The sequence below is a fragment of the Mya arenaria genome, chromosome 4 (assembly GCF_026914265.1).
Source record: "Mya arenaria isolate MELC-2E11 chromosome 4, ASM2691426v1".
Classification (NCBI taxonomy): Eukaryota; Metazoa; Mollusca; class Bivalvia; order Myida; family Myidae; genus Mya; species Mya arenaria.
Window position 1 is genome coordinate 4728397 of NC_069125.1, and position 26759 is coordinate 4755155.

At 39.2% G+C, this 26759-nt stretch overlaps 1 protein-coding gene across 2 annotated transcripts; it reads left to right on the forward strand.

The window, feature by feature from the left end:
• Positions 1-8439: 8439 nt before the first annotated feature.
• On the forward strand, positions 8440-24837 carry LOC128232231 (proteoglycan 4-like). 2 transcript variants are annotated; one of them, XM_052945672.1, is made up of 4 exons: positions 8440-8657; positions 13791-13928; positions 19961-22088; positions 22783-24837. In XM_052945672.1, the coding sequence occupies exons 2-4, from the start codon at positions 13813-13815 to the stop codon at positions 22789-22791; spliced, it is 2253 nt and encodes a 750-aa protein (XP_052801632.1). In that variant the 5' UTR covers positions 8440-8657; positions 13791-13812; the 3' UTR covers positions 22792-24837. The 2 variants fall into 2 exon arrangements, with proteins under 2 accessions (XP_052801632.1, XP_052801631.1); XM_052945671.1 differs by having other exon boundaries at positions 19961-24837.
• The last annotated feature ends 1922 nt before the right edge of the window (positions 24838-26759 follow it).

Below are 26759 nucleotides of genomic sequence, written 5' to 3' on the forward strand. Positions count from 1 at the left end.
TAAAACCACTAAATATAATTATGTGTTAGAATAGGTAGCTGAATATCTTCATTTACTTCAGTGCATACAGGCAACAATTACGTTAATTATACGTTACTCCTTTTTTAACCAGGTTTTAACACAGTGAAACCTTGTTATTAGAATGGCGAACGTCGTTGTTCGGGCGGGCGGGCGTGCGGGCGTGCGGGCGGCCGGACGGCGTCAAACTCACCTATGAAACTGAATAACTTAAGTAAGGGTTGACATATCTTCACCAAACTTGGTCTATAGAAAGAGTTTATGGGTACCTTTCATGGAGATTTCGTTTGGGTCCCTAGGGTCAAGGTCAAGGTCACTGTTACTAAAAATAGAAAAACGGTTGAAACTGAATAACTGTATTTAGGGATGACATATCTTGACGAAACTTGGTCTATAGGAGGAGTTTATGGAGACCTTTTATGGGATTGCGTTTGGGATCCCTAGGGTCAAGGTCAAGGTCACTGTTTCTAAAAATAGAAAAACGGTTGAAACTGAATAACTTTAGTTAGGGATGACATATCTTGACTAAACTTGGTCAATAGGAAGAGTTTATGGGTACCTTTCATGGGATTGCGTTTGAAGTCCCTTGGGGTCAAGGTCAAGGTCACTGTTACTAAAAATAGAAAAAACGGTTGAAATGGAATAACTTCAGTTAGGGTTGACATATCTTGACCAAACTTGGTCAATATGAAGAGTTTATAGATGCCTTTTATGGGATTGCGTTTTGGGTCCCTAGGTTCAAGGTCAAGGTCAAGGTCACTGTTACTAAAAAAAGAAAAACAGTTGAAACTGAATAACTTTAGTTAGGATTGACATATCTTGACCGAACTTGGTCTATAGGAAGAGTTTATGGATACCTTTCATGGGATTGCATTTGGGGTCCCTAGGGTCAAGGTCACTGTTACTGAAAATAGAAAAATGGTTCAAACTGAATAATTTAAGTAAGGGTTGGCATATCTTGACCAAACTTGGTCTATAGGAAGAGTTTATGGATACTTTTATGGGATTGCATTTGGGGTCCCTAGGGTCAAGGTCACTGTTACTAAAAATAGAAAAACAGACATAGGCTGAAGTTGTTCTGTCAATCATTAAAACATGGTTTCGTCGCATTGTGGCGTTTCTTGTTCCCTATACAATATATATAGTAAACTTCGGCGGGTACCATTTTTCATTGTTACCCGACACTTTTACCCGTAAGCGTACTGTTACCCGCTGACGTCATAGTACGATGCAATACGTGGTCTACCCTCTAACGTTTCTTCTGTGCCGTTTAGATGCTTTGTTTATATCTTGGTATCAGACCAGGGGCGGTTCCAAATTTTATTGTGAAAGGGGGCGTTATTTAAGGGCGTAACCTTTGACTTGCGCCCCTCCCTCAGAACCAAAATTTGTTTTTAAGTGTTGACACGGGGTTTGGGGGTGTTCCTAAAAGAACATTTTAACAATTTCTAGTCCGAAAAGGTGCATTTTTGGCGTATTTCTTTACTGTTTTTTTTCTCCTATATTGACATATAGAGTAAATTCGGCGAATGTAGGGGTGCCCCTAAGGGATGCGCCCATCCAACCGGATCCGCTAGTGCAGACGACAATAGCGCAAAAGTTCGCAACAATTTCGAAAAATACTAAACTAATAGTTAAAAAAACCAGTCAGTTTTGATCGGAATTATAAAATGATTGCCTCATAACCCTAACCCAACCCTTTGAGCATGTTGAGGGGAACAGTGTATCCCATCAATATCGACTGTGTTACCTCAGGCTGTCAACTCAAGGGAGCTTATATTTATATAATACGACATAACCTTATATAATGTTTGGATTATTCTACAAGGGAGGTAATTAGAGAAAATATTACATAAAGTCTTAAACAAATTATCGTACTTGAATGGATTTTAAATAAGGTTATTCATACAGTTCTAGCCAATTACAATTATGAACGTATTAACGCTCATTTGCAATTGAATTGAGGTTGTCCTACTGGTTTTTGACTTATGATATACATTAACACCTGAAATAACAAAGAAATAGAAAGAAGTTGGTTGGTGTCAGATTATTATTAGAAAACGAAAATTAATTTAATTTCAGTAGTTGAAAGGAAAGACATAGTTTGTTAATGCAGCTATTCATGTTGTTCTGAATACAGTCATCACCCAACATTCTATATACTATTATACCGGACCAAATATACCCAAATGATTGAATTAATGAAGTCACAAAACGTTAATATGAATATAAATCTTGCAGTAAACGTGTATAATGCTATGCAAATCAGGGAAACATATAAAATGTATGATGAGTAAAAGGACTCCATTTAAGGATTCTTCACGCTATGTACAAATTGCCCTATGCCTTTTCCATATGATTGTAATATTCATATACTTGTATTGCAATGTCATACATATGTATGTGTGTATATGTGTGTGAATGTATGTGTATATATGTAGAGATGTGCCTCGTACATTTGATCTAAAACATGTTAGTATCTGTTTGTAACTTTGTATGATATAAAAATACAATATGTCGTGATGTTGTGTATATTGCTGCTGTAATCGTTGCTGTTGCTTTCCAATAGTAAGTTCACAGTCCTACTTGCATTAAAGTCCACGACTACATTGTCTGCATATTCCATGTTTATTTACAAATGAAACAATATTAAACTTTAACTCATAATGAGGAACATTCCAATACAACAGTCTAACTCTACTTCATAATGAGATACATGAGGCCTAATAAAAGAGAACACATCGTTAATGTACTTATACATATAGAATCATATACACATGTGTGTATTACATGTATGTAATGCAATCTTACTTTCAATGTCATCTTTAATTTAGCACATGTGATGAACGCCAGTGTTTAGACAGAAGAGTTGCTCGCAGACATTCCTTGCAGTGAGGAATTCAAAATCAGTAATGGAGGTGATTTTCGTCGAGATGGTCTACAGCTCTTCTGATGGAATACTGATTTTGACATTGATTGTTAAAATCGTACTTCCTGACAACATTTTGATCCAAACTTTATAACTTACCAAGATAAAAAGTATCAAAATATGCATGTACGTTTATAGCCCAAACGAAACTTGTCAAAAATCTTTTTAAGAATATAACTGTTTCACTCAAATCATACTGCACCTTTTTATGCATATTCGATATATTTATTTGAAAGGAAATAATATTTGTTGATACACAAGCAGTTATCAACGACATACCTTAATTGGCTACGAAGAAATCATTTCCTGTTTCAAAGTAAACTTACTGAGAACCCTGGATCCCTGAGACGAAAAAGATAAAAGATGACCTTGGTTGGCCACCACTGACAGACAGAAGTGAATATTGACGCAGGAAAAGCGACCACGCACCAGGCTGTGTCACGAGCGACATCAATGGCCTTGGTTGGTCACAACTGACAGACAGAAGGGAAAATTGACCCAGGAAAAGTGACCACACACCAGGCTAAATCATGAGCATTATCAATAACCTTGGTTAGTCACAACTGACGGACAGAAGGGAATATTGACAAGGGAAAAGCGACCACACACCAGGCTGTGTCGCGAGCAACATAAATAACCTTGGTTGGTCAAAACTGACAGACAGAAGGGAATATTGACCAAGGAAAAGCGACCACGCACCAAGCTGTATCACGAGCAACATCAATGGCCTTGGTTGGCCACCACTGATAGACAGAAGAGGGTATTGACCCTGGAAAAGCGACTACACACCAGGCTGTGTAACTACTTACATCAATGCCCTTGGTTGGTCACAACTGATAGACAGAAGTGGATATTGATCCAGGAAAGGCGACCACTCATCAGGCTGTGTCACGAGCAACATCAATGGCCTTGGTTGGCCACCACTGATAGACAGAAGAGGGTATTGACCCTGGAAAAGCGACTACACACCAGGCTGTGTAACCACTAACATCAGTGCCCTTGGTTGGTTACAACTGATAGACAGAAGTGGATATTGACCCAGGAAAAGCGATCACACACCAGGCTGTGTCACGAGCAACATCAATGACATTGGTTAGCTACCACGGACAGACAGAAGTAGATGTTGACCCAGCGAAGGTGACCACACACCAGGCTGTGTCACGAGCAACATCAATGGCCTTGGTTTGCCACCACTGACATACAGAAGTAAATGTTGACCCAGAGAAGGTGACCACACACCAGACTGTGTCACAAGCAACATCAATGGCCTTGGTTGGCCACCACTGACAGACAGAATAAGACGTTGATCCAGGGAAGGTGACCACACACCAGGCTGTGTCACGAGCAACATCAATGACCTTGGCTGGCCACCACTGACAGACAGAAATGGATATTGACCCAGGAAAATCGACCACACACCAGGCTGTGTCACGGGCAACATCAATGACCTTGGTTGGCCACCACTGACAGACAGAAGTTGATAGTGACACAGGAAAAGCGACCACACACCAGGCTGTGTCACGAGCAACATCAATGACCTTGGCTGGCCATACTGACAGACAGAAATGGATATTGACCCAGGAAAATCGACCACACATCAGGCTGTGTCACGAGCGACATCAATGACCTTGGTTGGTCACCACTGACAGACAAAAGTGGATATTGACGGAGGAAAAGCGACCACGCACCAGGCTGTGTCACAAGCAGCATCAATGACCTTTGTTGGCCACCACTGGCAGACAGAAGTGGAATATTGACCCAGGAAAGGCGGCCACACACCAGGCTGTGTCACAAGCAGCATCAATGACCTTTGTTGGCCACCACTGGCAGACAGAAGTGGAATATTGACCCAGGAAAGGCGGCCACACACCAGGCTGTGTCACAAGCAGCATCAATGACCTTAGTTGGCCACCACTGGCAGACAGAAGTGGAATATCGACCCAGGAAAAGCGACAACACACCAGGCTGTGTCACAAGCAGCTTCGATGACCTTGGTTGGTCACCACTGACAGACAGAAGTGGATATTGACCCAGGAAGAGCGACCGCACACCAGGCTGTGTCACGAGCACCATCAATGACCTTTGTTGGCCACCACTGACAGACAAAAGTAGATATTGACCTTAGTAAAGCGACCACACACCAGGCTGTGTCACTAGCAACACCAATGACCTTGTTTGGGCAACACTGACAGACAAAATTAGATATTGACCTTAGTAAAGCGACCTCACACCAGGCTGTGTCATTAGCAACATAAATGACCTTGGTTGGCCACCACTGACAGACAGAAGCAGATATTGACTCAGGAAAAGCGACCACACACCAGGCTGTGTCACGAGCAATATCAATGGCCTTTGTTGGCAACCACTGACATACAGAAGTAGATGTTGACCCAGAGAAGGTGACCACACACCAGGCTGTGTCACGAGCAACATCAATGGCCGTGGTTGGCCACCAATGCCAGACGGAAGTGGATATTGACCCAGGAAAGGCGACCACACACCAGGCTGTGTCACGAGCAACATCAATGGCCTTGGTTGGCCACCAATGCCAGGCGGAAGGGAATATTGACTCGATAAAGTGACCCTGGAACAAAAGGAAAGGGTAAAATCCGAAAGCTGCAGTACTGTCCATCTTTTATCAGGTTTATTGACCCCCGAACTAATATTGGATGGAATCAACAACCACCATCAACGACACAAGTGCCACTCAAGACCTTGCGGTTGTGTTGGATGATCTCATATAAGGTGGCGCCCCGTCTTTCGTGCATCATGGAATTAGCGCCTTTAAATACAGTTTAAAAAGTTTAAACACGACTCACAACATTGAAAATAATAACTGCTTTATCACATTCAAGACAGCCTGAAAAGACTCCTGACCTTTCATTCGAAGGAGTTGGTTGTCTCCCCAAATTTAGCCAAAATGATACAGTGGCAATGTAAACGGCGGAAACATTTAAAAAGATTCGTAGTAATTCAATTATGTTCCCTGAACATTAAAATGGTAGTTTGTTTTGTATCTTCAAGAAAAAAGGATACATGTATGTAGAAAATACACGCGAACTGTCGACCTTCGGCATTTCGAATTAACGGTTTTTGGACGATGTGCAATTTAGAATATAACAACACACACTGAACAAGCGTCTCAAAGATCACCAATTAACGAATAAGTTATGTGTTAAAAACTTAAAATTACCGAAAACACGTAAAATCGTCGTAAACCCGGTAGGGCATTGTCCGAACACTGTTTCAAGGGGTGGCATGTCCCGCGACATATTTTGTTATTTTCAGAGCTCTATTTCACGTTATTTTTATCCTAGCATAGACACTCGACACCACCTCCTCATTTTCCAAAACTCCTCCTCCCTGGTAAGATTAAGTTGCCCATCATTACCTTAAAGATTTCTACGCGACTGGTGAAGAGCCTTGCGTCACACACGCCTGGTTCTTAACATTGTGTCACACAAGCCTGGTTTTTAACATTGCGTCACACACGCCTGGTTCTTAACATTGCGTCACACACGCCTGGTTCTTAACATTGCGTCACACACGCCTGGTTCTTAACATTGCGTCACACACGCCTGGTTCTTAACATTGCGTCACATACGCCTGGTTCTTAACATTGCGTCACACAAGCCTGGTTTTTAACATTGCGTCACACACGCCTGGTTCTTAACATTGCGTCACACACGCCTGGTTCTTATCATTGCGTCACACATGCCTGGTTCTTAACATTGCGTCACACATGCCTGGTTCTTAACATTGCGTCACACACGCCTGGTTCTTAACATTACGTCACACACGCCTGGTTCTTAACATTGCGTCACATACGTCTGGTTTTTAACATTGCGTCACACACGCCTGGTTCTTAACATTACGTCACATACGCCTGGTTCTTAACATTGCGTCACATACGCCTGGTTTTTAACATTGCGTCACACACGCCTGGTTCTTAACATTGCGTCACACATGCCTGGTTCTTAACATTGCGTCACACACGCCAGGTTCTTAACATTGCGTCACACATGCCTGGTTCTTAACATTGCGTCACACACGCCAGGTTCTTAACATTGCGTCACACATGCCTGGTTTTTAACATTGCGTCACACAAGCCTGGTTCTTAACATTGCGTCACACACGCCTGGTTCTTAACATTGCGTCACACAAGCCTGGCTCTTACCATTGCGTCACAAACGCCTGGTTCTTAACATTGCGTCTCACACGCCAGGTTCTTAACATTGCGTCACACACGCCTGGTTCTTAATATTTCGTCACACCCCTGGTACTCAACATTTCGTCACTTGCACCTGGTTCTTAACATTGCGCCACACATACCTGGTACTAGGCCTTGCGTCATAAACGCCTCGAACTAAGCCTTAGGTCACACACACCTGGTACTGGGTACCCAGTTCAGGAGGTATGTGACGCAATACCCAGTTCAGAACGTTTGTGACGCAAAACCCAGTTCAGGACGTTTGTGACGCAATACCCAGTTCATGACGTTTGTGATGCAAGGCTCAGTACATGCCGTGTTTGACGTAAGGCCCAGTACAGGGTGGGTGTGAGGCGATACCCAGTACAGGACGTGTGTGACGCAAGGACAAGTACAGGACTTGTGTGGCGCAATGACCAGTTCATGACGTGTGTGGCGCAATGCCAAGTTCATGACGTGGCTGACGCAATGTCCAGTTCAGATTGTGTGTCACGCAATGCCCAGTTCATGACGTCTGTGACGCAATGCCCAGTTCATGACGTGTGTGACGGAATAAAATAGTAAAGATATTCATGCTTTTGAATAACATATGTGGTTAACTGAGTTGAGTCTGAGATTGAAATTTGACTTTAGTATTTCTGTGATAGCAGGGCCTCGTACTCAGCCTTTTTCATCCTCGTTCGTTTTACGAATATTAAAACGTAAATAAATGTTTCGCAATTCCCTAATTGTTGCATTGTACGTAATTCACGGCGTTGCACAAAGTAATTCTCATGATTGGCGGCGTGGGTGGCGAAGACTGCTTTCAATATTTTCAACCTTAAACATTTAAAATAATTCAAAAATCCCTGGGTAGATTTTCGCATATTGAGCTATACAGTAAATTTAAATAAGCTTACAAAATCTATTACGTTCATAACCTGCAAAGCTCTGTCGGTCACCCATGAAAATTATTTTTCTTTATCAAAAAATACCATCTAATCTTTTGTTAGGCCGTATTTCAGAAGATGATTAAAGAAACATTCCTCGGCGACCTCTAGTGTAACACACATGCTAATCGAAAACAAATATTTTCATGGTCAGCGCATAGACGTAGTTATCAGACACAGATATATGCTTGATCCTCATGTACATGTTAACAAATCCAATTGCAAATTGTCCTGATCATTATTAATAGTTAAGCTTATTGTCGTGTGAAAAGCAGACGAAGGACGAGAACCGGTTATATTATTTCACCTCGGTAAAAGTGGGTGTTTATCAATTTTATTCACCAAGTGAATAGAGCGGAACGGGGTACTGGTGCATAGAAAGACAAGAAGAATATACACTGAACTTGCGCAGGAGTTGATAGTTGGTGTTGTCATCCAAGATGGCGTAAGAAAATACCCAGACGACAATTCTTCACAAAGTCGTTTGGTATTTCGAGGAATTTGCTGGCGCTAAAAGAGAAATCTGTGGACGCGCGAGCAGACGACAAAGTAAAGATTGATTTATTTTGGGGTAAGTACGTGCACACTTTTATTTATTTGCCGCTGAAAACATATTTCAAAGGATTAACATACTTCAGTATTTTCTGATGTTTGCTTGAATTTGTATAATAATACTATTTACAATTCCATCTGTTTAAGATTCACTGCCTGTTTGAGTGTAACCAGTTATGTAGTTCGATAGTATATTAAAGTGTTATCAATAAAGCCATATTGATTTAAATCAGGAAAATCGTAAAAGCGGATTAACATATTTGAATAATTCACTGACCATTGGTCATTATTTGAATAATAACCGATCATTGATACAATTTGGAGTATAGCTTTTGTCATCGCCTGTTATTGGTAAGTGTGTCAATATTAAGAGCAGGCTTGAAATGCTTGTTAATTGTAGAACTTGTTTATTGTAGATATTTTGTTATTCAAATTAACTACTTGAGAATGTTTCTTTTTTGGATGCAGGCGACAAATGAATTATAAAAAAACGTATGCAAATGCCGTAACGCATGTGTGTTTTGTCTGCATTTTACTGAAATAGAATGGTTGGCAATATTGCATTTTACGGGCGTCTCCGTTTAAAGTATCTGATATCTGATGCTCACACATTGCAGTCGTCCATCAGTTTATTATTTGACTGAAGTATAATACAAAGAACAATTTTAAAGAACAAAATAATAAAACAAAATCAAATCAAAATCATGTTTAGTTTTCACGGTTATAATTTGTCTTATGATCAATTCTTTGTTTGTATATGTCGCTTCACCTGATTAAAATCAATAACATATGACAGCTGATTTACCAAAATAGTTTACGGCAGATCTGGAAAACACTACCATCCGATTGAACAACATATAATTTCGAACGCTAAGAATGTTGAATCTTCGCCTTTCTGCGCCAGGCTTTAACGTGTTTTTTTATTGCGACTGCAAAATTAGCCGTGACATACAAATGTGGACACAGATGGACTACCATAGTGCTTAAGAAGAGCAATTTATGTATATGTTTCAATTGAACTGATGACCTGTAATTTCCTATACATTTACCAGTTTTCATGATAATAAACCTCTTTTGTATTTCTTTATACATATCAGATAATTGCTTTTGATCACAACGATTCAGTGCTATGCTTCATAAGTGAACCAAAACTATATATAACACCTTGCTTTATACTATATACTTGTATCAAGAAATGAACATAAACATTCATTTTTTTTCAAACTGTAGTGCTCTAACCGTTTAAAAAAAAAAATGGTTCGGCAAGGAACGCGATTACGAAAAGCCTCAAGTCTGAGTTCAAACTCACTGTCGAAACTGCATATGTTCCTTTCATTGTAACTTTCCTTCTTTTTATTGTGAAATTTGCTGAATGTTATAGCTATATAAAATGGTGCAAGAAATGACACTCATTTTTGTTACCCAACGTAATAAAGGTGATTCATTGTATTTTTTTAAAGTGTTTATTCCGAGTCTAGACTCAGACTTGAGACTGTTCGTAATTATAGACCCTGGCCTCGGCTCTATTATTCCTTTAGCTTTAGCAAATTTCAACAGCAGTTAAACGAGTTTCACGGAATGTAATTCATTCGAAATGAAAAGAAATCTATAATAATCGTATTTCGTATTCAAATTACATTAAACTGTATTTTACAAATGAATGTTATTAAGCCAAAGAGCCATTCATTATTTAGCATTGATAATGTTTAAATTAAGAAAAAAATACAATTCATATACAGTAAAATAGACGTAACAAAACATACGGTCATTTAAAAGTACCCTTTAAATTCACACATGCTCTGAAATTGTTCAAAATAAAATGAATGCAAGACGAAATGGACGTTTAAAGAAAAGAAAGTCAAATACAGGTATTTCGAAAATTATTGAATATTTTGATTGGTTCCTAAAACATGATTCATTTAATTCACGAAGCATGTATATTTATTTTATATATTGTAGTGACCTATTTGTTATAAATAAATGACCAAGGATCATTGTAAAGAAACATTTTCTAAAGTGTTTTCAGTGTATTCAATGTAGCAACATGGGTTCGATTGTAATAACATTTTAGGAAGGATTAATAAGGCAGTTGCTTTGCAAATTGTTCAAGTATGAATGTCGATCGGGTCAAGCTAGTGAGAGCGATTAATTCAACCCAATATATTATTTAAGTGAAGCGAAACTATATATTATCCTAAGAAGAATCCACCATATACAAGACAGCTCCGAAATTGATATTTTTTCTAAATAAGATTATTGAAATAATATTTACTTTTTAGTTTACATATGTGTAAGGCTATTCCATACGAAACGGTTTCAGTTCATGTTGCCAAATTTTAATTTAAATATGGATTGAAAAAAGAGCTTAAAGGCAGTTTAAAGGACTATAGGACTATATTTAAATAGTATTTAAAATAAAGTTGACAATATCTCAGTCACAATCAGATTCGTTAGCATCCAAATTATATTATAAAGTGACACTCTTATTCAAAATCAATACATACATATGTATAAAAAACATACATTTTGAGTGATACACCTTTAACTACTTACACAATAATGCATTTATGGAACATATTAATTACTGATAACAAGATTGTAAGTGTATTTAATAGTTGAAAACGCAACAATATTAACTAATTGGTGAGTGTTAAAAGATTTACTGTGATCCACTTTAGTCTCATAAGGTAGAAATGCCATGTTTTCTGTGCCTTTCTTTCAAATTAAACTGGATATCCTTCATAAGAACCATTGTTTTCGACATTTATTCATCCTTTTGGGTATATCAAAACAATTGTATTAATAGTAGTAAATATTTTTTGGGAGTAAGAGTGCATCTTAAGGAATAGGTAAATAAATTTGGACGCCAGGCAGCTATATATATCGAACCTACGACCTTTTGGTACGTCTTGTTTCGGAACGGTCTTATTTGGCTGTAAGGTCGTCACACACGTTAAGAGCCATCACTATCCATTTCATTCGAGAAATGTTACTTTTATCACGAAATGATACCACTAGCGGGTCCAGGGGCAGGGGCACCCAGCGCCCCCTTTAATCGTTCAAGTGTACTTTTTATTTCAATATAGAGGAAAAAGAGTACTACTAGTTAAACATTTTTTTGGGAGAGTACCACCAACCCCATGCCAACGCTTTTAACTAAATATATTTCGGTTCTGAGGTAGGGGCGTAAGTCAAAAGGCTACGCCCCTAATTTACGCCCCCCCACACCAAATCCGGGTCCCGCCCCTGATGACGTTCTTTTTAGGTCAAAATTGCCGTAAAGATAGATGTAAATTAAAGTATAAACAGAGGTGCGCTTCTATAAATAAAAGTTGCACACCTATCTTATTCAGTAGAAGGACAGCTCTATGTTTAGCGATGCACACCTAACTCTGTTTTTAACCATATACATATTATTGATGTAGCTCTTTATTTGATTAAAGGTACACCAGTATTGTATAAATATAACTGCAACTCGATATTTAGAGATGCACTTCTATCTCAAAACCAGAGGTTCTGCATTCACCTAAACAGATGCACCTCTTAATAAGATAAATATTAGGCTTTAAGCAACTTTTGACCCAAATGGTATCTTATGGTTTGTAGCTTTCAAATACGATCATGCCTTGATATATCGTAGATTGCATTTCTAACTGTGTCATCGATTAGCCCTCTACTGCTCGAATGTATTTCCTATTCACTAATTGGAAGCTGGTCGATTTTCCAATAGGAATTAGTTACCGATTTCAACCAGTATTAACATACGACAAACTATGATCATGACGTTCAAGCTCACTCCCCGGGGGTCATGGTCACGAACAGTCTCAAGTCCGAGCACAGATCAAGAAAAGCACCTTTAACAAATTACCAAACATAATAATCCTTAGTCCATTCGTTTTACAAAAAAATCTAAATATTTGAACAATTTTAATTAGTTATGAAATTTAGCAAATTTCATCATCAATACTCAACTAAAAGGATAGTTACAATGGAATAAAGATTTGTCGTGTTGCCACTTGAGACTTAACTAAGACTTGATACTGTTCGTACTCATAGTCTAAAATCACAAATCTGCTCAAGGTCACCTATTGGTGTTGTCCAACAAGTGTCATGACTCTGGTTATAACACTGGTCGAGTTATGCCCCTTAATCGCACGAGAAAATGTTTTGCACGTACGTCATTTTGGAGTTGACGTCATTTAACAATTGTGTCCCAGCCCTGTGCGCGCTAACGCTTATCTTTGAAATGAGAGCGGGCTAAAATTTCAAAACAGTGAGAAATATCAATTTTATTTCACTGATAAGTCTCTATTAACCACAGAAAAGCATATATATGTACTGCATTGCATTTCAAACGCATATAACAATTTCAAAATGAATAAATGAACCAGTCATTGTGGTTATTAATATGTCTGAAATATCCGAAACTTTCTCAATATTTACTTAACTAAAGCCTACAGGGTGATCGTTTGTTTCGATAAAGAGATGAAAATCCTAATTTTAAAAAATATTTTCCTTACACACATCAAACTGTATTGCTTCAAGGGATATTAGGTGAATTGTTTTAAAATAGCAAGCCTATCTCGATGAACAGTACGAATGACGAAGTAACATGTTGGATAAAGAAAATGTTTTCAGACATTATCTAGAAGGAAGGTTTGAATGAGTCAGTCTCTCTTTAAAATATTTTTCACTCTCCAAACGTTCCATGTGTTATAGCCCCCTCTCAAAAGTCTGTATACATTGCTAAAATCGTACACGTAAAACAGCAATCCGCTAAATCATGCAAAATGGATTTCATGATTTAAACAAACTTTCAATGAAGAAGGGCCGAGACACTAACTCCGACAATCCAGTTATAATACTGACCACACACTACAAATACTAGTACACATTTTATCTCCATTTCCGTTATCGATTCACCCCCCCCCCCCCCCCACACACACACTCTTGTCGCAACGTACATCAAATGACGCAAACATGTCTTATATGTCTCATTTACAACCGCGATCGAATGACAAGCGTAAAGAAATAATTAAAACGACACTGAACGTTCATTGATTGCGCCAAAATAGCACGTGACTTCCAAAAGACTTAAAGATGATCCCAAAATATTCAACCGATCCATTAATTGTTAAATTTGTTATTTCAGGTGAGCATTGGACTTCACCAAGATGGTTGTGGTGAAAGGGAACGTGATGTACTCGTGCAAGGCGTTCTACATCGGCAGCGAGAAGCCTGCCGAGGACAAGAAAGGCGTTGAGGCCCTTCAAGGACCGCTCAGGGACAAGTGAGTAGTTCTTGTTAATTGAAGCTATGTCGAAATCTGTTATCTCGATGTTCCGGTTATGTCGAACTTCGAATATATTGGGTTCATTCAGATCAGTATTATTATTCAGATATATATCGAATTTCGTTACATATATATTTTTACGATGTCCTAACGATTTCGACATACCGAGTTTTGACTATTTCAAAGAGAGTTTGCAAAACGCTACTTGTACGTGTACATGTATCTTTGGCTTACTTTTCGTGCACTACGTCATCAAGTTATGTGTACATTGGATAGGTATAGAATGACATGAACGATAGCTCAGGGAAAGTGGTAAATGAAAGTATCAACTAGTACAAGTTTAAAGAAAAACTATTTTTTAAACTCAACTGCAACTTTTACATGTAAGTTTAGTTACAAGTTCAAGTACCGGTAATATTTCGCGACCTCTCTTATATTAAAAATGTACCAGTGTAAGGTGTTCTAAACCGGCGATGAGAGGCCCGTTAGAAAGGATAGTGATGAAGGCCCTGCAAGACCCTTTCAGGAACATGTGAGAAAATGTACTCTAGAAATGTGTTAAGAGTGTTGTTAGTTCGTTTCTCAGAAACTCTTAGTTGTTGCCTAGTAGCTTGTAGAACACTTGATGACTTTAGTCATCGTCGTAGGCTCATTGCCCTCTTCACTGTCGTTCTTGTAAGTGTATCCTGAGTTAATTTACTTTTCATTGTTTGTTTATTGTGGATTTTGGGCTTCAGAAAGTTCCATGAGCAAAAGCCAATCTCTTATACGCTGTTTTTTCTTTCTTTTCAAATTCTGCCAAAAACTTTAGCGGTGCAATACGCATTTATAAATAATAGGCAAGCATGTTCAATGTCACTAAAAGTATTCTCCCATACAAGTTCAATGTCACTAAAAGTAGATTTTGCATTCAAGGTCAGCGTCACCGAACGTACCTCATGCGTGTAAGGTCAGAGTCAACAAAGTAGTTATCGCATGCAAGACTTATGCCACCAAAAGTAGTTATCTCATGCAAGACTTATGCCACCAAAAGTAGTTATCTCATGCAAGACTTATGCCACCAAAAGTAGTTATCTCATGCAAGACTTATGCCACCAAAAGTAGTCATCTCATGCAAGACTTATGCCACCATCTCATACAAAGTCAATGACGCCAAAAGTAGTTATCTCATGCAACTTCAATGTCACAACAAGTGTATATCTTATGCAAGATCAATGTCGCCAGAAGAAGTTATCTCATATAAAGTCAATGGCACCAAAAGTAGTTATCTCTATAAGTTCAATTTCACCGAAAGTAGTTTTCTCATACATGGTAAATGTCACCGAAAGTAGTTATCTTATGCAAGTACAGTGTCGACGAAAGTAGTTATCTTATGCAAGTACAGTGTCAACGAAAGTAGTTATCTTATGCAAGTACAGTGTCACTGAAAAGTAGTATTCTCATACAAGGTCAATGTCACCGAAACACGTATTTTGATAGAAGGGCAGTGTCACCGAAAGTAGTTATCTCATAAAAGTTCAATGTCTCCAGAAGCAGTTTTCTCCCACCTCAGATAAGTAGATTCAATAATTTACCAAGCTAGAAAATCTTATCTAGCCCACGGGCGAAGATAAAATGCCCGTATGGAACTTCTTTTTAATGGTCACCACATTGTAATTACCTCCCTTGATGAAGACTGTCGTCTGTAGCATCATATAAATCTTGTCATGTGGCAATATTTAGAACACTAATTAATTTTATCCTGCCACTTGCATACAAATCGATCCAATAACAAGGTGCCGTGTAAATTTTAAGTTTACTAAAGATAGTAGACCACGTGATGTTTATCTACAGTCAGGTGGTCATGTGACCGCGAAAACGAACTTCTTGTCAATATTCTGCAATGTCAGAGGAAAAGCATAAATACTGTTTCGGCATCTTATCAATAGACCTCCAACAGCCGACCTCAACAATCACTCGCCCATAAAGTTCCATCATTATGCTTAAAAATGACACTGGCAAAACAATCGACCTGAAAATCTACATGTGATGTGAAAATCTTACCCTATCCGCAAATGCTGGAAACTGAAACAGCATTCAACGATACTCGTCGATAGTTTATTCCATTTCTGTGGTGAATGACAAAATCTCACTTACAGCAGAAATGAATGATCTCTTTGCCGGTGCTGTTCTGAACATCCAACACTATCAACATGAATTAAATCCATTTAATATGTGGCGATTGTTTTCACACTCGTGATCTTGAATCATGACCTGTGTACTGTACTCTGTGACTTGCGGAATAATTGTTACATCATTACATAATGTTTGGAGACTGGTCCATGCTTTATGCATTTTTTTATGTTTTGAATTGATATTGACGTATTAAAATGCAATGACTTTGAATATGAACGTATTGACAAAAGTTGAACAGTTTTGAGAACTATTATGGAGGAGATTTAAACATGGATACCGAGTGTGATGACGTCAACAGGGAAAAATCAGTTGCCCCCTCCCTTACTTTTAAAGATACTTAATAATTTAAGGTTATTTATAGTGTTTGATTAAACAAAGTAACAGGATTACTTTACTGCGGATTTTATTGGGTTCGCCTTCGGCTCACACGATAAATTCCTCCGCCTTGCCAGATAAACTTCCTCCATCCACGGCACTAACCTAGTATTATCTATATTTCTCGCTTCAAATGTCACCATTAAACAGTTTTCACGCACCTTTTAAGAAATAATGCTTCACTCTCCTTAATTATTTAAAGACCGATTTGACTATTAACATAATCTAAATTACTGCGCGCATATCCATGACAACCACAAATTGTCGCATATCCATACGCAATTATTTTCACTAAGCACAAAAGAGTTCCAGCAAAAAATACATTTTTACTTAATTTTGTTAAACTGGGGTGGGAGAAAAAGCATCTACCATAGCTGCTCATGTAAGATAGGTTCATCCCGACCCTCGCGCAGGGTGTTTTGCGGAAACTCGGTAAACACCCTACGCTCGGGTCGGAATGAACCTATCTTACACTCTCGGCCATGGAAGATACTTATAATCTCATACAAGGTCAGTTTTACTTTCAGGACAAGCTGCTTTAGTATTGTTGCAGTGTACTTGTCTAGCGCAAGTGATATCGAATGTCTAAAAGACGTACCCTCAAGCGACATGTTTACATAATATTTGAACTTAAGTTTGATATTACTTTGAGGAAAAATGCCGATTCAAGATTTTGTTCGTAATTGTAAACATTTTCAAATATTAAAAAAATCAGGTATCTTTCAATACGTAGTAAGCGTCTTTTCAACATTCCTTGTGTGTACAAAAGAAAATTAAAGTTACGCATACGTAATAAAATGATGCAATGCATGTAAACTATTCAATATATACCTCGATTGTAAAGATACTTCCCTTGAACATTAACTTATTGCAGGGTATGTGAATAGGAACCAGTTTGAAGGAATACAATTATTTGCCTTCATCACAGTCTATGTAGTTCCAACCATAAAGCATTAAAACTTTCTCTACTAAAACAACATGATAATGTAAATTAATGCGTCTTAATTGTCGATAAGACCAAGTTACCAACTTCTTCGGGTTACTGGTTGTTCCATTAAGCCAAAATTCTCACTTTGATTTTTCTCAGTAAAACATTAAGATAATTTCCATTTGAAGTCCAATAACTCCTGATATAGGTAAGGGACTTAAGATGTTTCGAGCCATTCCTGGTACCTGGTGTTGTACGGTAGCGGTTTCTTTCTCGTGTTTGGTGTGTATATATGGCCTTGGTTCTCTATTTTTCTTGTAGTCTTGTGTCAAGTCTTCAGTGTTTTATGGCCTTAGTCCTCGTGTGGCCTTGAAGCGTTGTGTCAAGTCTTTAGTGTTTTATGGCCTTAGTCCTCGTGTGGCCTTGAAGCGTTGTGTCAAGTATTTCGTGTTTTAGACGTTAGTCCTCGTTTGGCCTTGAAGCGTTGTCAAGTCGTGCGTGTTTTAGACGTTAGTCCTCGTGTGGCCTTGAAGCGTTGTGTCAAGTCTCGTGTTTTAGACGTTAGTCCTCGTGTGGTCTTGAAGTGTTGTGTCAAGTCTTTGGTGTTTTAGACGTTAGTCCTCGTGTGGTCTTGAAGTGTTGTGTCAAGTCTTTGGTGTTTTAGACGTTAGTCCTCGTGTGGCCTTGAAGCGTTGTGTCAAGTCGTTCGTGTTTTAGACGTTAGACCTCGTGTGGCCTTGAAGCGTTGTGTCAAGTCTCTAGTGTTTTAGAAGTTAATCCTCGTGTGGTCTTGAAGCGTTGTGTCAAGTCGTTTGTGTTTTAGACGTTAGTCCTCGTGTGGCATTGAATCGTTGTGTCAAGTCTTTAGTGTTTTAGACGTTAGTCCTCGTGTGGCCTTGAAGCGTTGTGTCAAGTCTTTCGTGTTTTAGACGTTAGTCCTCGTGTGGTCTTGAAGCGTTGTGTCAAGTCTCTAGTGTTTTAGACGTTAGTTCTCGTGTTGTATTGAGGCGTTGTGTCAAGTGTTTAGTGTTTTAGACGTTAGTCCTCGTGTGGTCTTGAAGCGTTGTGTCAAGTCTTTCGTGTGGCCTTGAAGCGTTGTGTCAAGTCGTTAGTGTTTATAGGCCTTAGTCCTCGTGTGGTCTTGAAGCGTTGTGTCAAGTCTTTAGTATTTAAGACGTTAGTCCTCGTGTGGCCTTGAAGCGTTGTGTCAAGTGTTTAGTGTTTAAGACGTTAGTCCTCGTGTGGCCTTGAAGCGTTGTGTCAAGTCTTTCGTGTTTTAGACGTTAGTCCTCGTTTGGCCTTGAAGCGTTGTGTCAAGTGTTTAGTGTTTTAGACTTTAGTCCTCGTGTGGCCTTGACGCGTTGTGTCAAGTGTTTAGTGTTTTAGACGTTAGTCCTGGTGTGGTCTTGAAGCGTTGTGTCAAGTCTTTGGTGTTTTAGACGTTAGTCCTCTTGTGGTCTTGAAGCGTTGTGTCAAGTCTTTGGTGTTTTAGACGTTAGTCCTCTTGTGGCCTTGAAGCGTTGTGTCAAGTCTTTAGTGTTTAAGACGTTAGTCCTCGTGTTGCCTTGAAGCGTTGTGCCAAGTGTTTAGTGTTTTAGACTTTAATCCTCGTGTGGCCTTGAAGCGTTGTGCCAAGTGTTTAGTGTTTTAGACTTTAGTCCTCGTGTGGCCTTAAAGCGTTGTGTCAAGTGTTTAGTGTTTTAGACTTTAGTCCTCGTGTGGCCTTAAAGCGTTGTGTCAAGTGTTTAGTGTTTTAGACGTTAGTCCTCTTGTGGCCTTGAAGCGTTGTGTCAAGTGTTTAGTGTTTTAGACTTTAGTCCTCGTGTGGCCTTAAAGCGTTGTGTCAAGTGTTTAGTGTTTTAGACTTAAGTCCTCGTGTGGCCTTAAAGCGTTGTGTCAAGTGTTTAGTGTTTTAGACGTTAGTCCTCGTGTGGCCTTGAAGCGTTGTGTCAAGTGTTTAGTGTTTTAGACGTTAGTCCTCGTGTGGCCTTAAAGCGTTGTGTCAAGTGTTTAGTGTTTTAGACGTTAGTCCTCGTGTGGCCTTAAAGCGTTGTGTCAAGTGTTTAGTGTTTTAGACGTTAGTCCTCGTGTGGCCTTAAAGCGTTGTGTCAAGTGTTTAGTGTTTTAGACTTTAGTCCTCGTGTGGCCTTAAAGCGTTGTGTCAAGTGTTTAGTGTTTTAGACGTTAGTCCTCGTGTGGCCTTAAAGCGTTGTGTCAAGTGTTTAGTGTTTTAGACGTTAGTCCTGGTGTGGTTTTGAAGCGTTGTGTCAAGTCTTTATTGTTTTAGACGTTAGTCCTCGTGTGGTCTTGAAGCGTTGTGTCTAGTCGTTAGTGTTTATAGGCCTTAGTCCTCGTGTGGTCTTGTGTCAAGTGTAGTCCTCGTGTGGTCTTGTGTCAAGTGTATGGGGTTTTTTTGCCATTAGTTTATCTTGATTGTTTTATAATCATATGATCGTTTTAGGAACACTTCTTATATATGAAATGTTCTCTTTAAAATGAGTTTCTATCATATTGGCCATGTTCATCAAATGATTGACACTATTTCTTTTAGGTACCAAGGAAACGTTTCTGACGTCGCGGGATATGACGTCACAGTGACGGTTATGCCGGACGTTCTCCACGTCAAGTACTCGAATGACATCAAGCCGGAATTTATACTGCCGATCTCGACATTATCTATCTGCGCAGCTGTGCGCGGTGTTGAGAGTCACGGCGACCCCGGGAACATGAAGTTTGTTCCGGTTCATTCCGTCATCACTGCGAATGAGCCGGACTCGGAACATCCAGCTATCTACGCGACGGTGATGCGAAGTCACAGGGACACCAGTGAATCACTGCTATGCCACGCGTTCATATGCAACTCAACGCGGGATGCACTGCACCTAGTAAACGCTACGCAGACCGCTCATACTGCTCACAGACGCGGCTACACCTCGAATGGCGCCATGAAATTTTTCATCGACCAGTCGACTGAATTCGACAAGACATTGCGCGTATCGCAGTCTGCGCATGCCCGAAAGCAAGATACTAAGAAAATCTACATGTACCAGGAAGACTTTGACACCCGTCAGTTCAACGCCGACTCCAAAACCTACGTCACACGTAACGATGACTTCGACATGAGACGTACCGCTACTATTACGCGTTCATACGATACGGACAACGTCGTTGAAGATGGAGACAGACAGACGACGTACTACATAAAGGCGGGTGACTACCGGGCATCTACGCCGCCGCCAGCCGTCGAGTCTGAGACCGTTATTGTTAGGGCGGACGCCGAAATACAACGCCCTCCTACTCCGCCGCCGCAGCAGACGATCTATGTTGATAAACCAGTTGTTGTCCCTCAAAAACCAATTGAATATCCCAAACCCAGAATCATTGAAAGACCTGTCATGATCAAACCACCGACACCACCCCCAATGGAGCCTCAGACAATTTACGTCGACAAACCGATCTTCAAGGAAATGAAGTGGCCGGATCCTCCTAAGCCTATTGTAATTGAGCGACCATGTTACATAGATCCACCCCCGCCACCAGAACAGAAAGCGCAGACAATTGTTGTGGACAAACCGATTGTTAGGGAGTATCCGAGACCACCCACACCTCCATCGCCAATTATTCAGGAGAATCTGGTCTACATTAACGCACCAGAGTGGCCACGCCAGTCTCCGCAGAAGATTATAGTTGATAGGCCAGTTGTACGACCCATTGGCCCTGCACCGCCGCCACCACCGCCGGATATTGAGGAGAGAACTGTGTACATTGACCCACCGGAGTTTCCAAAGCAACAAGCGCATAGGATTGTTGTTGAAAAGCCCGTGTTCAACCCACCTAAACCGGCGCCTAGACCGCCAACACCGGAAATTGAGGAAAAGATTGTGTACATCGATTGCCCGCCGTACCCCAAACAGGAAGCGCAGAGAATCATCGTTGAGAAGCCGATCATTAAAGATCCCGGTCCGCCGCCACCTGCACCTAAGCCCATAATAATTGAAAAAACTGTTTATATTGACGGCCCGAAGTATCAGCAGCAGGAGCCGCAGAGGATCATTGTCGAAAAACCGGTCCTACGCGACCGCGGTCCACCACCACCACCTCCTAAGCCGATTATTATTGAGAAAATCGTGTACATTGATCCACCACCATGGCCTAAACAGGAGCCGCAGCGTATCATTGTAGAGAAACCTGTTATCCGCCAGCGCCCTCCGCCACCAGTCCCGAAACCGGTGGTGATTGAGAAGCCCGTCTATGTGGATGTGCCAGCCCCGCCAATGCCTGAACCTCAGAGAGTCATAGTCGAGAAACCCATAATGAGAACGACGTACGGTTTATCCGAAACGCGCCGGGAGCCGTCGGTGTATAACTACCACTACCAACACAGGCCGGCGAACGTCAGATCATCTTACGTCGTCCGATCGACCTCGCCGCAACGGGGTCTGCGACGCTACGCGATATCTGAGGTCGGCGATGACAGAACAAGACGCGTCGACTACGGAAGCGATGGCGGCGCGGCCTACCGCCTCTACGGGCAGCCACGCGACTTCCGATTCAAGGAGAATCAGTTCATGAACGAACGTGGATTCGGGCGAAGCATTCACCAAGAGCTCCGTACATCCCGAGGACCCAACTCGTACACGTATGGAGGTGCCTACCGCATGAACGAGCGACGCGGCTCAGTAAGTAGCTAAACTGGGACGTTGAATGCAATTAATTGTGAAAATGAACATAACAATTATTGAATAGCATTAACATGATTATAATTGCTTGTAAATTTAAAAAACGACATTTTTACTTTAGAACTTTTATCAACAATGAGGTTGCGAAACACAACGCGTACGTGGACTTGTATGGTCTAATAACTGATTTACGATAATTTTCTTCAACCTTGTACTGGTAAGCCCGCTGACACTTGCAAATATCACTTTCATCGTGCTATCGCATAATACATTCTGAACGTGTACAATGTACACATACCTTGATGACGTAGTACACAAAAAGTAGCCCACACGTTGTACATACCCGTACATGAAGTGTTTCGCAACCTGTGAGTTAATATCTTCAAATTGTTGGAATGTTACCATCATGTTTTGTACTTAAATTATATGAAATTGTCAGCGAATAGTAAAAATGTTTAAGGCTGGATTGCTCTCAATTAAAAACATTCCATTTCAGCCCTAACATTGTAAATCACTAGTTACGCATACTTAAACTTACTCGCATTAATAGACACTTACTTTTTGCCAAAACGTACGATTTAAATACATGTATGATTTTTTCATTTTAAAACAACCATTTCATTGTAGTACAGCGTATCCTAGCCGCTATTGCTAAACAATTGATAAAAATGACTATCTAATTTTCTAATTGTAGATTCACTAACCCTCTAAAGGAACACTTGTACCCTGTATGACGAAGACCACGTGATTATCGTTCTCAAATCTGATTGGATCTTCAAAAAATCGATATTCGGAATTTTCGTACACGAACTTTCTAATTTTTCAAATTTGATTGGTTATTTCACATATATAAATGAATATGGGAAGGCAGATTGCACATGCTTTTTATACAAATTCACTTGTATAGTTGTACTAAAACTAACCAAATTAAGATTGCAATTGAAACATATTTGCCTTGAAATTATTAATTTATATTCTTTAAATCCTTTGAATTAAAGTTCCTTTTATTATTTTAGCTCACTCTTTTTTAGAAGAAGTATTAAAGCATTGGTGTCGTTGTGGATTATTTCGTGCAAAAACTCGCCTCTAAGGGCAGAATTCAATAATCGATTTAAAAATATATCAAAAAATAATCAATAATTTGTTTCGCAAAGTGTTAACATATCCCATGACTTTCTTAAAAAAAATTCTCAGTTACTCACTTGACAAACTGAGAAAAACTGACGAGACTTGTTATTTGTTCTTCTTTTCAGCGCAATAAATATACAATGCTGTTATAAACGCAAAAAATGCATGAGCTTACATTATTTAAAGAGCAGATTATCTTCTTATGCTTCACTGTAAACAGTTTCCATAAATGATTATTTTCCATCCTTTTCCTTTCTTGAACAATTCCGCTTAAGGTGTCCGATGGACAATGTGTTTCCTTCGAAAACAACCCCGTGTGTATGCCGGTACATCAGTAGAAGTAGTTCATAAAATTCTAAATAATAGTAGAGTATTATAATTGTAGAGTTTTTACGTGTATTCTGTAAATTTAAGTTTAAATTGATTGCCAAAGTTTCATTGCATTAAGATTCACAAGAGTAAAGTCACTAACTCAAGCTGTTTAATTGAACTTACTAAGCGAACTACTTGCATTGTAGTAAAATTACTACGCGAACTACTTGCAGTGTAGTTAAATATAAAAAATCTGAGATTGTAAACCGTCCATGTACTCAGAGGTTGTTATCGATGGAAAATGGCAGAGAAGTTCCGAATGGATAAATGCATTTTTACATCGGATTCCCTCAAAGCTCTACTTTGTTAACAAAACCATTCTATTAGTTAGTTATTGCTTCTGCTTTGACCAACATTGCAAGCTTTGGAAACATGTTACCACCATGTTAACAATGTATTTCTACGCTTACGTTTCTGCTTTATTAATATGTCGCCACTTTTCATATTCATTTGCTGGACATGGTTAAATGGCGAGGGACGTTATACTTGAGACAAGTGCTTCTTATTCAAATTGCTGTATGAAATGTGTTATATCTAGCTAGATGGACGGTTCTGTTCCGCTCAGATCTGTTCATATTGTATTCTGAATCTTTGTACATGTACATAATTGCTTTTTTGAAGGTGTTCAATGTCTCTTAAATAATAATTATTTACGTTTATTAAAAAGTTTCTGTGAAAATGTATTTTTTAATTGAAATTGTATGTTATGCATGTGTTGAGACGATATATTGGACTTCATCAACACTATGAGATTAGGGTTTTCTGCCTTTTATGAACTATGCTAATGTAACTACAAGCACTATGCATGCGAGTTGTATATAGTTCATATTCGCAAAAAAAAGATTATTGTGTGATAATAATTAGACGAAGATATTTGTTCAATTTTAACACCAAGTGCTTTATAACTTCCAGCAGATGTGTTTTATTCATTAAGTGCTAAATTTCAAATGTATACTTCCTTAATTTAAAGTGCCCGATTATCAATCGGCAATAAGCGTGAGATTTCGGTGATTTCTGATACTGGACCGAGCTCCAGCGATTCACTTACTACCTTATTAAAATACATGTGTAGCACAAAGTGATTATTACATTTATTATTGATATATATTATGCCAATTACTTGTCTCTGTTATTATTTCTTGCAATCCAGTTTATAGATTTAGATTTCATATATTACTGTTTATCAATATACATTCTACATTCTTATACAAATATCTATTCTTTGAATAAAATACAATCGGAATGAGTATTTTTATATTTACTTTGGTTTATATATCCGACCGATTGTCAAAGGTTCTTGGACCCGTCTTCTCCCTATTCGAGTCTTTCTCTTAGTATGAGTTCTGTCATCGCTGGCAATTTTAGTACACATCATATATGATAGGTCGTCTATCGATGAATTGTCTAAGCCCTGGAGTCGTCGTGAGCGTTGTTGTGTAAATTTTTAGACTTGGCCATAACTCGAAAACAAATTAAGATACTCAAATGAAACTTGGTACACATGTTGCCAGAGACAATATACAAACTTAAAGCATATGCCAACGGCCTAAAAATCAGTGATGCCGCTTCTTCAACAAAAAGATGATATAAGTAAATATTTCTGACATATTGTTTAGAAGGGATGACGTCACGACTAAACATGGCGACCAGTCAGCATATAGAATGCTTCTATAATCAGGAAATCACTACTATCATGCCGATAGTGTTGTAAAAAATTATGAATTAACTATAAAAAATTAAAAGTAGTTAGTAGATATGATTTTGACCTTGACCTTTCAGTTGCACATTGACAAGAAATGACAAAGATGACTACCTAGTGATTGGTTAACTGCCACCAAGTAACGTGACACTTACGGATTCTGATTGGACAAATTAAATAACATTAACCTTAGCCTTTGATAATCGCCAGAATCAAGGTTTCTTATGGTCGAGAAAAAAATTCCTTGGAATCTGTCACGTGAACTTATTTGGTGTTCTGACTTATTTGACCCACTAGTTTCCAGTGTGTGTATACCACGTCATCAATTACGTCATATATGCTACGTCGGAAGGCAACATCTTGCTTAAAATGAAAACATAAACAACGATAGCGTTTGTGTTACTACACCAATTTTAATGAAACAAAGGGCAGTCTATGCCATTTAAAGAGCCCAGCCTTCGTTTTATTACCGGAGTTTGAAAAGGTGATTATCAAACACTTCGAGAAACTTGATTACAAAATGATGTTTACACAGTGCTCCGTCAAACGGCCGTATTGTGAAAAGGTTTGTGGAAGAGTTTTAAGAAACTAAACTCTCATTCAAACTCCGGTAAAAGACCGAGGGCGGGGCTCCATAAGCGGCGTAGACTGCGCTATGTTTCATTTAAAATGGTGAAGAAATAGTTAAATAGAATAAGTTATCTTTGATTTCGATCTTCTTTCGAAGCAAAAGTTTGCCTTCCGACGTAGCCATTATGACGCAATTTATCACGTGGTATACACACACTAAGTTTCGCCCTTTGTAACATAAACGGTGATGATAAAATTGTGTAATAATTTATTAACATAAAGTCGATCATTCTAAATATACATCAAGAAGTGAGTATAAACTGACGAACAATTTGGGCTTGAAAGGCAACTATGCATACTGAGGCATGTATGCCACTCCAGTAATCACAGCCAGTGTTTATGTTTTAAATGATATACGCCCTTGGGCTGTGAGCGATGTGATTGAAAATGACACCCACAAAATTGGCTTATTACCATGAAGTGTATCGTATATCGTTATGGTAATAATACTAATAATGGTTTGTAGAATGCGTGGGAGCACCACATCCCAAATGACTCAATCATTGTCATCATCATAAGAACGGGTGTTATATTGCGGTCTCTTCTTAAAAGCGTTTACAACGCCTAACATACTTATTGGGCTCATTCAATGGAAAAAGTTAAACTAGTCTTGAGTTCCTTCTGTTAAGACTATGGTAACCGTACATGTATATCAGTAAGCAGGGAACCAGACACAATGTTCAACTAGATGGTTGGAATTCACCAGTGTATTATGCACCAGTCAGTTGTAACCACGGCTCCCAGGTCCAGGGTTATACCGGGGATAGCCGAGGAAATGGGCCGTGTTTTTACCTTTCAGGTGGCCCCGCAGTGCCGGGTGAATGCGGTGGTTTTGTCTTCGC